A 13,083-nucleotide genomic window follows, 5' to 3' on the forward strand; every position below is an offset into this window, starting at 1 on the left:
GTGTAGATACTCAAATTTCAACTTTTTAAAGTTTTTCATTAATTTATCTACACAAACAAATTGTCCGATTTTGTTTCAAATAATATGAAGGCCATTTTTATAATTTTGCTGTTTTGAAAACTAAAGTTCCTAAAAAACGACAAATTTTCTTGTTTTAATTGTTTTAACAGTTTTCATTCTTGAAGAGGAAAGGGGAAAACATCAACAAATACTCCCTATGGAAAGTGGGAATTCAAATAAAAGGGAAACAAGGAATTTCGAGAACTTGAAAACACAAGGAAACATATGGGCCCAAACTTTATCAAAAATGTACTTTTCGATAAACATTTCCCGAAGATAATTTAAGAGATCGTATTTGTTCCTACAAACCTTTTGAATAAGCAAGGAACTTAAATAAAAGTTAATCGACTTTAACTTAAATAACTGTTTGATTAAAGTTTCTTGGAAAAAGCTCCCGTTTTTCACTCCATAAGCAAAATAACAATATGTATTACACGACCAGTATTTTTATTTTTACTTTACCACTATAGTAAAATTTTACCTCGTTTACAGTCGTTCTGGTTCAACCAACATGTAAAATCAGGGCGGGGGTACTGCACTTAGTCAAAACAGGTGATGGGTATATGCGGGTATTTTCTCTCAATTCAAAGGGTCGATTGTCAATTTTTGAACGGACATACCCGTCACCTTGCAAATTTAGTACCCCCTGGGAAAGAAAGCCATTAAAACAGATTACACAAAGAATAGCAGGTGAGCTTTATCTATTGCTAAATCGTTTGTAGTAGCCGCCAAAATCAATAAAAGTTTCTCCTCATGTGATAACAATTTTAAAACATTTAACGACGCAAAAATGGCTGAAAGGTATTTGAAGCATTGAGCTCGATTTAAACAGCCCCATATTTATAGAAAATCTCATCACAACACTTATCTCATGTTACAGAACAAATTAGCTGCATGTGAATCACATTAACCACCTTGGCTTTCAAAAATACATTACTCAATTACAACATGCAGGCTGGACTTCACTAAAACGACAACAAAAAACAAAAAAATCCCAAGAAAAATAGTTTATGTACATCATTTATAAAAAAATATTTCACCCAAAAAAAATGAGAGGGAAAAGTGAGGAATAAACTTGAAAAATGGATGAGGGTTTAAACGAGGACCATGCACTACACACTACAGCTTATTCCTATTTCAATAGAAAATCTTAAATATTGAATCACTTTCTTTTAAAAAAAAACGAAGACGTTCACAGTTGAGAAAAACGTCAGCGGATGAACTTCCATCCCATGTTGTATACAATCAAAAAGTTGAGCTCAACTCTGTTGTCAAGGAAACATTTCTAAGGTGAGGATTTTAATCAGTCATCACTTTAGACAGTCTGTTCCTCTAAAGGATCCTGCATTGTAACACGCATGCGTAATTTATCGTTCTTTTAGACCACATGTAGTTAATTCCTGTGATAAACGAAATGGAATGAATCGGGGTGGTACAGTCACTTTCGGTCGGGGTTGTGGACGGCGAAATATGTCGTTTTTTTTTGTCTATTTTTAGTAATGCAGGATTCTTTAGATAAACCCTCTCAGAGTTAAGTAGATTATGTAATTCTAAGTAAGGCCAGAGAAATCGATCAAAAATACCATTTAAGTACTTTGGGCGTGTTTCAAAACCATCGTTTTAAAGAAGAATCGTTCTGTCTTAGACCTTCATAGAATAAAAACACTACTCCAAAATAAATCTAAGTATAATATCTTTTTAGTAATTTACCCGGGGGAAGACTCATATGGATGTACTTTTGATAGAGTGCACAACGAGGGTCTTACTTTAGCTGGATAAACTACAAGTCTGACAGTAAAAATTTGATGTATCTTTAGTTAATTTTTCGGAAATACAAGAATGAAGAAAAGGTTTGAAGGTAAAAGCGAGATATTTTTTAACAAAATAAAGGCATTATATACAATATCACACAAAGGATGAGTATTAAAATAAAATTAGAATGTGAAAGAAGAAACTAATTATGAAAACCTTTAATGTAACCCACGTGTTCATCCCAACCACGCCTACAATGCTTCACTATCCAATCATGTTCGTCATCATCTGTAAAAAAAACACCATATAATGTACACATAATAAATTCTAAATTCAAATGCACCTATCTACTTAGGAGGTTCAATAGAATGACATATATTATGTGGTTTTTAATATTTATATAAATATTCATCAGCTTATCGACCGCCGGAGGCGGTTTCTTTCATAGTGGTACGCTAATCTCGTTTTGCCTCGGCTCATTACTTTGTCTACCATTTACTTTCGGTTTTTTTAGCTAGATTACCCAGGTGTTTCTCTTTTTTTTCCCTGAATGTCTTTTATTCGGAATTGAATAATCGAGACATGAAAAATGACTATATTGTAATATGTTTTCAATGAATAATCTAAAATGTACTGGGGATGACATGTAGGCGTTAATAATGTGCGCACGCTCTTTCGCAAGTGTGATGCGTGATGGAAGGCGGTCGTTTCAGTGTGGTTTAGATCCACACTGTCACCTAGTAACAAAGTGATATTGACCAAAGCTAAATTTACTAGCACTGCTAAATTAAGAATTGGTAACCGACCATTCCAATTTTTGAGTGTCATGGCTCATTAAAAAAACGAATTGATTTGGTCTTGCCGTAAGATAAGACAGCCCATTTTGCTTTTCATTGTTACCGACAGCCATTCTAAAAATATGGTTGTTTTCCAAGTTTTTAAGAAACTTTTGTGCTCAAGTTCTGGAATTAACGAATTAGTTCTCGCCAAAATTAAAAAACTGCTGCCATGATTTTTTTAAAACCAACTTACCCTGCTATTTGCAAAAATTAGTTCTCGCCTGTCTTATGGAAATACTGCCTGGCCGAAATAAGTTCCTCGTTAATTTAATTTTTAATTTATTTTTGCTGCTTGCAAAAAAAAGTTCTTGCCAAAACCAGTTCCCGTAAGGTATCAATTGGCCATGTCTTAGTATGCATGACCAATAAATTACTGATGTTTCATGATTGAGATCTATCCTTCCCTTTAATTTTTGACCGATTAACCATACTTTGAGTAACAAAAAAGAACGTAATTGGTCGGGCCTCGCCTTACATTTTTTTATCTAATAAGATATGAATAAAACAATACCTGCGTTACGCAAGAACTTTTTGTTGTATGTGGAAACCACTCTAGTTTTTGGGTTATAAAAACCATCACCACAATCATAACATCCATCAGGAATGGTTCGTGGCGGCTCGTTGTTTGTTAGTTGTGACCGGCCTACAGAAAGAAAATCAGGCAATAAGTAGTGATTTTGAAAAAAACAGTTTCGTGGACAATAGCATATTCTTTTAAAAACTTAGCCTTACTTCTAAATCAGAGTCTGAACCACAGTGATCTTTCATTGGAACTTTTGTAAAATTGGGATTATTTTGGCTAATTTGCTTTGTATCTCCTTAAGTAGTGCTCATAAAGAAATGAAATTTTGTATATTACAGGGTGGCCACTCAAAAAAACAAGTCAAATTCCAGGACTTTTCAAGGACTTTTCCAGGATGTTTTTAAACTTTTCCAGGACTTTTTATCCTAAAAGAAAAGCATTTTCTCTCGGAACTGAGCTATGTATGTAAAAAGTATTAACGTAAAAATGAGGTGCAAAGCTTTTTCTAACCTGCTCTAAAGCAACGAAATAGAGAATGGGCCAATTTGATTTTAACCAAGAAGACAAGAAGCCCAGAGGGCACGAAGGCCCAGCGAATATAAATATGAACTGAACAAGACTTAAGTAACAGAGAGGATTTGAACCTAAAACCAATAAAGACGATTGCAATTGTTTTTATTCTGCCAATCATGTTCTAAAAGAGCCAATCAAATTTTTCACAATATGTACTAGCCTGTGCTTGAAATAAAACGTGTATCGTAATTAAATTGTTACACACTGACACCGGGCAGAATGCTAATGAAAGGCCCACTACGCTAAAGCTAGCTGGGCCAATAAAGAAGATTTGCATAGACAATCACATAGCTTTAAAAAGAATCTTACAAATTTTCTTACTTGTTGAGGATATTTTTAGGTGACAAAGATTTTGTAAAGTGAGAGTTAACCGTACATTACTCTTGTATTTTTGTTTTTAAAGTAACCAATACGGATTACTTTTCGAGCGAAAAAAATTGGGTTATATGTTTTAAATTGCATTCAGCTAATTGGTCATGAGGCGCACAGTTAGATTACCATTCGAAACTGCTAGATTGTCAAAAAAAATTGCATGACTAGATTTCAAAAAATTACCAAAATCTTATTGCGAGCAAAGCGAACATGAAAAATTTGAAAAATTATTTCACCAAAATTGATTTCAGGGCGCAGTTTAAGACGCACAAAGTCCAACTTTTAATAAGATTTAACAAAAAAGTTTTGGCGCCCCTTTCCCTTTCTCCCCCCGAAAAAGCCAATTTTAAGGGGAATTAACGTTTCAAATTTGTCAACAAACAAATGACAGATTCAAATAGAGCTCATTGAGACAATTTCAAATATATATGGTTTATAGGACTTTACTCTTCTACATCCGGAATAAGAGTTGTTTGAAAATTCCCTTGTGTTGCTATGGATACGAAAAATATGACGTAGGGTGCGAACTGTGTTTCTCTTTTTTATAAGGGAAGAGTGGTGAATGATGATTTAAAATGCAGTTTTTGCGTTTATTTTTACCTTTAGAGAATTTACTGCACCTTTGGAATACTAACTACATTCTCCTAGTTTTATGTCTTCAACACAACGTTTTGCTATAATTACTCTAAAAAGATTCATTTCTAACGTTTTATATCTCTTTTACAACCAAATAGAGTGTAACAGTGAGAATAGTTGGGCGCACTTTACGTCACAAAATACACAGAGGGGGAGTTTTTCTCCATTGTAGAGTCAAAATTGTGAGAAATTAAAGATTAAATAACTCAATGAATAAAAGACATTTTGATGTGGTTCTTTTTTTGTTCGATCACATTTTTCTTCCTCTTTCATGTTTCGAAAAAAAATTTCAGGGTTAAATCCAAACGTTAATTCCCCTTTAAACAATTTTAGTGGTGCATCATCGTTTTCATCAACAATTGGAAAATCACTTTTTTAGAAACAGAAACATAGGATTATCTCTTTGAAACGCAACAAGATAATATTTTCGAAGATAGGACGTGATATTCTGAAAAACTTCAATGGGTGTATTCATAAGGCTGGTGTTTTATAAGTGTCTCATAGGAACCAGTTTTTAGACGATAATGCTTTTGGCTTTTAGCCAAACTACTCTTGGGTACCTAATAAGTGTACCCCTCGCTAATTAATTTTTTGAAAAATTTTCCACCCATGACATTCTTATTCCACCCACCCCCTGCTAATTAAGTTTTGGGAAAATGTTTTTGATAGTTCCCTCTTTTGCCCTAATTCTTCTGTATTAGCCTGCTTTTCCAAAGTTTTCCACCCAGGGCATTTTAATTCCAACCTCTCTGATTAGATTTTGAGATGTTTTCCAACCGCTTAATTCCAAACCCCGTCCATTGGTACCCGAGAGTATGCCATCATGTTTGACGATTTTGACAATATTTATGACTTCTGCAAACACAGATATTAGAATACAGAAAATAAAAGCAATAAATATCTGATCAGAATACAAATTCCCTCACGCTTGTTCGCTTATAGAGAAAGGTTAAATTCCAGGACTAACAAGGAAAAATATTCCAGGACTTTTCCAGGACTAAAACAAAATCCAGGACTTTCAAGGACTTTTCCAGGACTAGTGGCCACCCTGTATTAAGTCTCCTTATAGGCAGTGTAAGAGTAGGAAAAAAAGTTTTTTGATACATCAAACTGTTGACCAGTTATTGAGCACTTTCGTTTTCGAGAGATCCCTCTATCCCGTCCTCAATTTCTTAAAATTTGACTAAAACAAGGATTTTTAAATCCGATTAATCAAATGAAAGATCGCCGTGAACTATCACGATCAATAAAAGTCATACCAGCAGGTTTAAGGCCATCACAAATTTCAGTATAAAACCTTCTATCGTTTCGGTTGCAATACTTCCATTCATCAGAATCAAATTTCAATCCATCAGCAAAAACATACTGGCCCTACAAAATACAATACATAAAGAAATAAAGATAATTTTCATAGATAGAACTTTGGACAGTATAGATCGAGGAGCACAACTAAAGAAATTTACCTTGATACATTTCCCATGCTCCCATTCGCCTTTATATTTAGCTCCATTTGGAAAATACAGTGTTCCTTCCCCGTGAAATCTATAAAAAAAGAAGATGAAAGTCAACGACGAATCGAATGGAGAATTCAGTTTACCATACCTTACAGTGGAGAAAATAGGAATGGGTGACTAATTCCTTGGGGCAATGACTTTTAATTTTCGCCCGGCTTTTATTCATATATAACTTTTTCTACTACCCTAACTGACCCTAACAATAATTGGCGTTATTTTGGACACGGAAGATTAAAGACCGATGCTAATGTTAAAAGGTCCATAAAATTTCAATTTCTAATATAAAAGCGATGTCAAAAAAATCATCCATCATTTTCATAATACCCAAAACTATAAGCCTACATGCAAAATTACCTAGACTGTTCTAACCCTCCCCTTAGGGATTAAGGTGACCCATAGTGTTGTAAATCTTCAGGTCTAGCAAGCGTGTAGCGACTTCGATTTTGTTAGGGGCTGAATTTTTTGAAGTCGTTGCATGCCTGCCAGGCCTGCAGATTTAGAACGCCATTAGGTAACCCTAATATATTAGGTGCCCCCTATAGTTGAGAAATAAGCACTATCAGAATTCATCCACCAGTAAGGGATGAATAAATTTGGATGAGTCCTAGCTGAGTATGAGTACGGGCCCCTGACCTAAGGCTTTTTTAAGGTACCATGTTGTAGCCAGGGCTGGCGATGAAGCCATCATTTTCATGTTAAGCACGGCCCTGATTAGCATGAGCACAAAAATTTCGCAATGACAGATAAGGGACGGCCTAAAAAAGTTGACAGAATCTCCAAAAATTGCCAGATTTAAAATAAATCCCAATTTTATTTTCTCCGATAAGGTTTATTGAATCAGAATAAGTGATCATAGTGTTTATAATTGGAATAAACAAGCAAACTACAATTGAAGAAATACTACACACAACTAAGTAGCAAAAACCTACTTTCCATCATTCATTTCACCAACATATTTCGTTCCAACCGATTCTGGAAATTGATAAGCACCTCGCCCTTGCATCCTGCAAAATAGGATAAACGATAAAATGTTTTCCCCACAAAGTCAATCATTCTCATCGATGAAACATCGATGGAAAATCCGTTGAGTTAACAAAAATCAGAAGAAAAATAAATTAACTAAGTTTTTTGGTTGTTATATGAGAAAATGTCTTTAAAAGCATCCTAAAAACATGCAACGTTCTTCATAAAGGTGTATAAAATGTTGTTTATTTTGAACGTCTAATGGTTGTCGTAAGGCATGATACTTGACGTAATGTACTTCGAAATTTGGAAATAGATTTATAAAGATTTATAAGATGGATAAATTAAGATTTACCTTCCATTTTTCTCATCTCCAGAATATCCACTGCCCGTGTACTCCATTGCTACAGTGTAGGTTATTTTTCTTTCATTGTTTTCTTAATGATATCTAAGTAAAAATACAGGAGGGAAATGAACAGAAAAAAAACCCTCAATCAAAGGACAACATTCGCTATCTTAGGAAACAGAAGTTACTGAAAATCTCCTTGGGTAAAATCTATATTCGAACCATTTCAGAATATATACTCAGTCACTGTATAATTTATCTTATTTTTAATTTTTGGTAGAAATGTTTTAATTTGCTTTCCCAGCCTTATTTTCATGTGAACTTTAACTTTTCCCACTTCTTTACCGTATGTAACATTATTAACATTTCCAACAGACTTGTGGTCAAGTTAGACTTGGGGACACGAGAAGGTTTTTTCACGAAAAGTTTTTCTCCATCCCACCAACCTGAAACGCTCATTTTTCTTTCAATAACATTTGTGCTTCTCTCGCTTTTGCTCCATTGTCCCAGGGACAAAATCGGCGTGTCTTTTGGGTATTTCACTCACTTTTTTCCCATGAAACAAAAAAAGAAACCATGAGACACGCACTTTTTTTCTTGTGTAGGTGGGATGGAATATGTTGCATTGCACCAACGCGGAAAAAACTTCTCGTTTCTCCAAGCCTTAACTCGTTTGTACTTTTTATAATAGTTAAATCTTAGCGTTGCATACAGAGTTTTTTTATTTGCTTCAATGAGACACTATTCTCAGTTTGTTACAGTCCCAAGATGCTTTTACCATAGTTAATTAACAAAAGAGTAATACATTTCAATCACTTTTGAGGGCACGGAGGGCAAGCAAGCAAAATCTATATGCACGTTTTGTACGGTTTAATTTGGCATATTTATGATTCCACCTAAACTTCCAGATAAAGAAATTCAGTTTGAAGTAACATCAAAACGTCTTTGTACTAAAACAAACTTCTATCCTCCGTCTTAAGGAAAATAATAGAAAAAGAGTTTTGATCAAAACACATTTTTTGCTCTGCAGATCTGATATTCAGGAATATATTTTACTAGTAAAGCACCATTTCTCATCCACTAGAGGAAATAACTGTCCCTTATGAATTCAAACTATTAATATTTGAAAAACTCATGGGGAAAAACAGAATTTTCAAAGAAGGCAGACAAAAGTCAGTTTTAAGACAATTTGGTGACAAACGCCCCACTTTTTATTTGGTTTTCTTGTCTTATTTTTTATTATATCTCACAATTATTCTACTATATGCTTTTTGTGTTTTTGCTCTTTTTTGTTTCACTTTGTTCATTTTTACTTAATCTTTTTTTTTATTTTACTAAATTTTAACCGTTCCACAATTCTTGGAAAACAAATTATAGCTACAATCAGTTCCAAAATACTTGGCACAAAAAGGAAATTCCCCACGAAATTTCGAAACCACAAATGATTTGTAAGTGCTCCAAATTAAGGTCGCTACCCACTCAGCATTTTATGGTCGTCGAACAAGGCATTGCATAAATTACATAAATCAAGCCTTCAAAGGCTGTCGCCTTGAGCGCAACAAGAGTTAAAACTTTTTTTTGCTAGGCTGTGAGGCTTCTTTATTGTTCTTTTTTAAATAGCCAATCAGAAGAGAAATTTAACTCTCTTGTACCGTGTGCAAAAAGATATCAACAATAGAAAAAAGAAAAAATGAGCAGCATATCTCCCCTTTATTTTGGATCAGAGGAATGGGAAATGCGTTCAGCGACCAAAGCGCCCGAGCTGTGCACCTTGTTCGCCAACCATAAAATGCTGAGTGGGTAGCGGCCTTTAGGTTGCAAAGGTAGAGTTTTAATGCTAGACTTAAGACTTAGGAGCTTAGGATCTGAGGATCCGAAAGTTCAAAAATGGTCCGTAAGGCTTGAAAAATGTGTTACCAATACTTTTGGAAAAAATCAAAACAAGTAAGCAAAGAGTCAGAAGTAACCAAATAACGCAAACAATAACGAAAGCAGAATGTCAAGACAAAATGGAGGACAGCAAATATTTGAATCTGTTTTCAACACTAGATTGCATAATCTAGAGAAGAAAATGGAGGAACTTATAGCTATAAACAAAACAGACGTCGTTAAAGAACCAAAACGGGTAACATATGCAGATATCACGAAGGAAGAGGTGAAGAAACAAGAGATTATCATTAAGAAATTTATCAAAAATGAAAAAGAAGAAAGAGAACAAGATCGCTGGAAGAACTTAACTAGATGTAACATCATTGTCCATCATTTAGGTGAAAATAAAGATGAGAATAAAGAGGAACAGCTGGCCGGTGACAAAGATTACGTGGAGGAGGTTGTAGGAAATCGTATGGGATTAAAGATAAACGTTGTCACCGCAGAACGAATTGGTGCTCGAAAGGATGATATGTTCAAGACGAAAAGATGGCGGCCATTGAAAGTTGGGCAATGAGGAAGACAAGAAAAGAATTATGGCCTCAGTCCATAAACTAAACGAACAAAATTTCAGTGTAACAGATGACTTCTCTAAGAAAGAATGTGAAACCTTTAAAGAATGGTATGAAAAAGCTAAAGAGAAAACGAAGAATGAGAAGGATGAATGCTGCGTATGGAAAGTGAGAGGTAGCCCTCGGGCTAAGCTCTACTTTAAGAAAATATGTAAAAAGACCGTTATTGATAAACTGTAAATTTAAATTAGATTGTTTCATAGAGGTCAATAGACCTGCGAAATATACTTCTATAATATAATGAAAACCCTTTTAAATAGTTTTTTTCTCTCGTTTTTTTTTTCGATTTGAAATAGAACTCATATAAGAAAATACTTTATTGGAACCTTCAATATCAAAATAAGAATATTGTCATTGTGTAATGGGAAATGTGGGCAACAAGCCTGTACCCTGCACCAAAGCTTAAATTCAAGATAAGAAAATCACCAACAAAACAAGAAAAACGTAATTTGTGAATTTTTCCGTTTTAAGGCAAAATTGTAAGCCCTGAAAATTCGTGATTTTTGGGGGGTCTTCAAAATCAAAAAGGACCTAGAGTCATATCACCAGTGCACGAACGGCCGCAGTGCACGAACGAGCGTCTTTGAACTTGAAACAAACAACCAAAAACAAACAAACAAACTTCTATGGAGCTTCCTTTGTGCAGCAGAATCCTCAAACTATCCCTTGCAATCTCTCCAAAAATTAAAATAAACAGAGCACTAGAACAAAACCAAACCGATTTTGAACGAGGCCAAGTAAAAAAATCACGAAATTCAGGATTTTTGTAAACATGGCTGATCGCGAGAGGAAATATTTTTATAAGACGAGGCGTACCCAATCGATAACATCGATTGTCGATTTAATCGATGTCAATCGTATGTAATGTAAAATTTTATTATCGATTGGTATCGATTAAGATTGATTGCGATCGATTAGCCATCGATTGAATTCGATTGTTATCGATTAAGATCGATTGCGATCGATTGTGCTAATTTTCTGTATGTACGATCGCTACTCTGTGTACCACAGTGTATCTCACGATAATATCGTAGCGTACTTTAAGGGAAGAAATTTTTGCGGGAAGAAATTTTCGCGGTTCACAGCTCAAAATTCTGAAGTTTCGCGGGAATTTAATTTCGCAGTTGAGAGAATTTTATCTTGATTATTGCATTTTTTTGCAAAAAAGACTCTACTTCTAGGGTTTTTTTTCAGTTGACCCAAAAAATCACATTTCCCGGCATTTTAATTTCACGGTTGAGCTCAAAAATCGTTTTTCGCGGCATTTTAATTTGGCCGTTTTCTGAACTCGACCGCGAAACCGCAAAATTTTCATGCAATAAAGTATTTTGACGGCCGGATGACTATTCTGACGACCAATTTTCCACCGGTCGGTGAACGACTATCCACCAACCGAATAACTATCTCAATGGCCGTATTTCCCACAATTCAAACCCTCTTAGCGACCAGGGCTTGGGTAAAATCACACAAACAAATCACTGTATTAATCGCATTAATGCACAGGGGAATAGGAATGGCCAAATACCATGTACCGTGGTTTTTCTAATTTAACACGTAGTCTAATTTATTCGCGTACCCTGTTTTTGGCAAATAATCGTAATTAATCTTACTCTAATTATTAACACGTAGCCAAAATTCTGCATAATTAATTTCACTCTAATTATTGTGATCAAGCCTTGGACAAGAAAATTTAGACAGGAAAGTTTTATTTTTGATAAACTTCTTTCTTTCAAAAACACAAATTAAAGCGATCTTCGTCATCCTCCTCTGGCTCCTCCAAATCAGCTAATGCCTGTTAATACATTTTACAATCTATATGTAATATATATTATTACACAAGCCTTTAACGCGTACTTAAAACACTTGAATATCGTAATTAATTGTTCTCTAGTTTTTCACGCGTAGCGTCGAAAATAATTATTTATTGCCACGCGTTAAATTAGAAAAACCACGGTAGGGTTGCGTTTATAGCGAATATAAAGAAATCGATATTAATCGATAACAATCAAAAGCAATCAGGGATTAATCGATAGCAATCGATAACAATCCAATCCAATCAATAAGAACGTAAAGTCTTAGTATCGATTGGCTATCGATTGTTTATCGATTAGTTATCAATCACTATCGATTATTATCGATTAAAATTGATTTTTAATATCGATTGATTTCCTGTAGCGATTTCATCGATTGGGTACGCCTGGATAAGAACATTTGCGCAAAAAGAGTTCTGAAAATGACTCTCCTCTTTTACAGTAAAAACCTGTTATCTTCCATCACACAAAATGTCATTGAAGGATGTTAGCTCATTAATTCAAAATCAATAGAAACATATCACCAGTTCAGTAGTTGATATAAAAAAGGTTCCATACGAAAATAAGTTTGCCGTTCGTGCACTGGGCACCCCCCTCTAGCGTCAGTCTGGGAAATCTTCTCAATTGCACGCTTATGTTCCGCGCAGTCCACCTAAATATTTAGGCGAACACTTCAAGTCGGCTTGCATAATTTCTTATACGCGCGCCACCATTCAGATCTCTGATTCGCTTGGACCAACCAATCAGAATATCCGCATAATCATCCTCAGATGAAAATGCAGACGATCTAGGTAAACCAGACCGTAAACATAAGAAATATCAGAATCAAAAAAAAGTTTACGGGCTGGATATCCAGGCTAGTTTGTGCACTGGGGCCGTTCGTGCACTGACTTAAAGTAGAAAAAATAAGAATTGCATATATCTTAATGTAAAAAATGTAGATTAATGAAAATTTGGACAATTAATGATAATCTATAGAGAGAAAGTTAAATTTCTATACCTCAACTTTTGCCAACAAGGTTTTGCTTTATAAACAAAAATGTAACAAAAAAAACATGAACACAACACCCGCTTCAGCAAAAATCCTTGCCTGAAATCGAAAGTCCATGAGTTGTTTATTTTTTTCTATGGGAACTCATGTTAGAGTCCAGGCCAGCGTCTAAATTCAAGACCGTTCAAGGACCATTTTTCGA

General features: G+C 34.7%; 1 protein-coding gene across 1 annotated transcript; it reads right to left on the bottom strand.

Annotated features, from left to right (window-relative positions):
* Positions 1 to 1,911: 1,911 nt before the first annotated feature.
* LOC136809880 (MORN repeat-containing protein 5-like) lies at positions 1,912 to 12,913 on the bottom strand. The gene is made up of 7 exons (XM_067066437.1): positions 12,891 to 12,913; positions 7,588 to 7,680; positions 7,199 to 7,273; positions 6,219 to 6,297; positions 6,015 to 6,126; positions 3,163 to 3,294; positions 1,912 to 2,100 (listed from the first exon to the last, which is right to left on the bottom strand). The coding sequence occupies exons 2-7, from the start codon at positions 7,632 to 7,634 to the stop codon at positions 2,015 to 2,017; spliced, it is 531 nt and encodes a 176-aa protein (XP_066922538.1). The 5' UTR covers positions 7,635 to 7,680; positions 12,891 to 12,913; the 3' UTR covers positions 1,912 to 2,014.
* Between the last annotated feature and the right edge of the window lie 170 nt (positions 12,914 to 13,083).

Source organism: Clytia hemisphaerica, unplaced genomic scaffold (genome assembly GCF_902728285.1).
Source record: "Clytia hemisphaerica strain Z4C2 unplaced genomic scaffold, Clytia hemisphaerica genome assembly, whole genome shotgun sequence".
NCBI lineage: Eukaryota > Metazoa > Cnidaria > Hydrozoa > Leptothecata > Clytiidae > Clytia > Clytia hemisphaerica.

Bases quoted from the DNA above. Each gene is read 5' to 3' on its own strand.
- LOC136809880 (XM_067066437.1), bottom strand. From the start codon at position 7,634: ATGGAGTACACGGGCAGTGGATATTCTGGAGATGAGAAAAATGGAAG. The intron at 6,298-7,198 runs GTAGGTTTTTGC...CTTTTTTTATAG, and splicing joins GGTGAAATGAATGATGGAAA to ATTTCACGGGGAAGGAACAC. The intron at 2,101-3,162 runs GTATTGTTTTAT...TTTTTTTTACAG, and splicing joins AAAGTTCTTGCGTAACGCAG to ATGATGACGAACATGATTGG.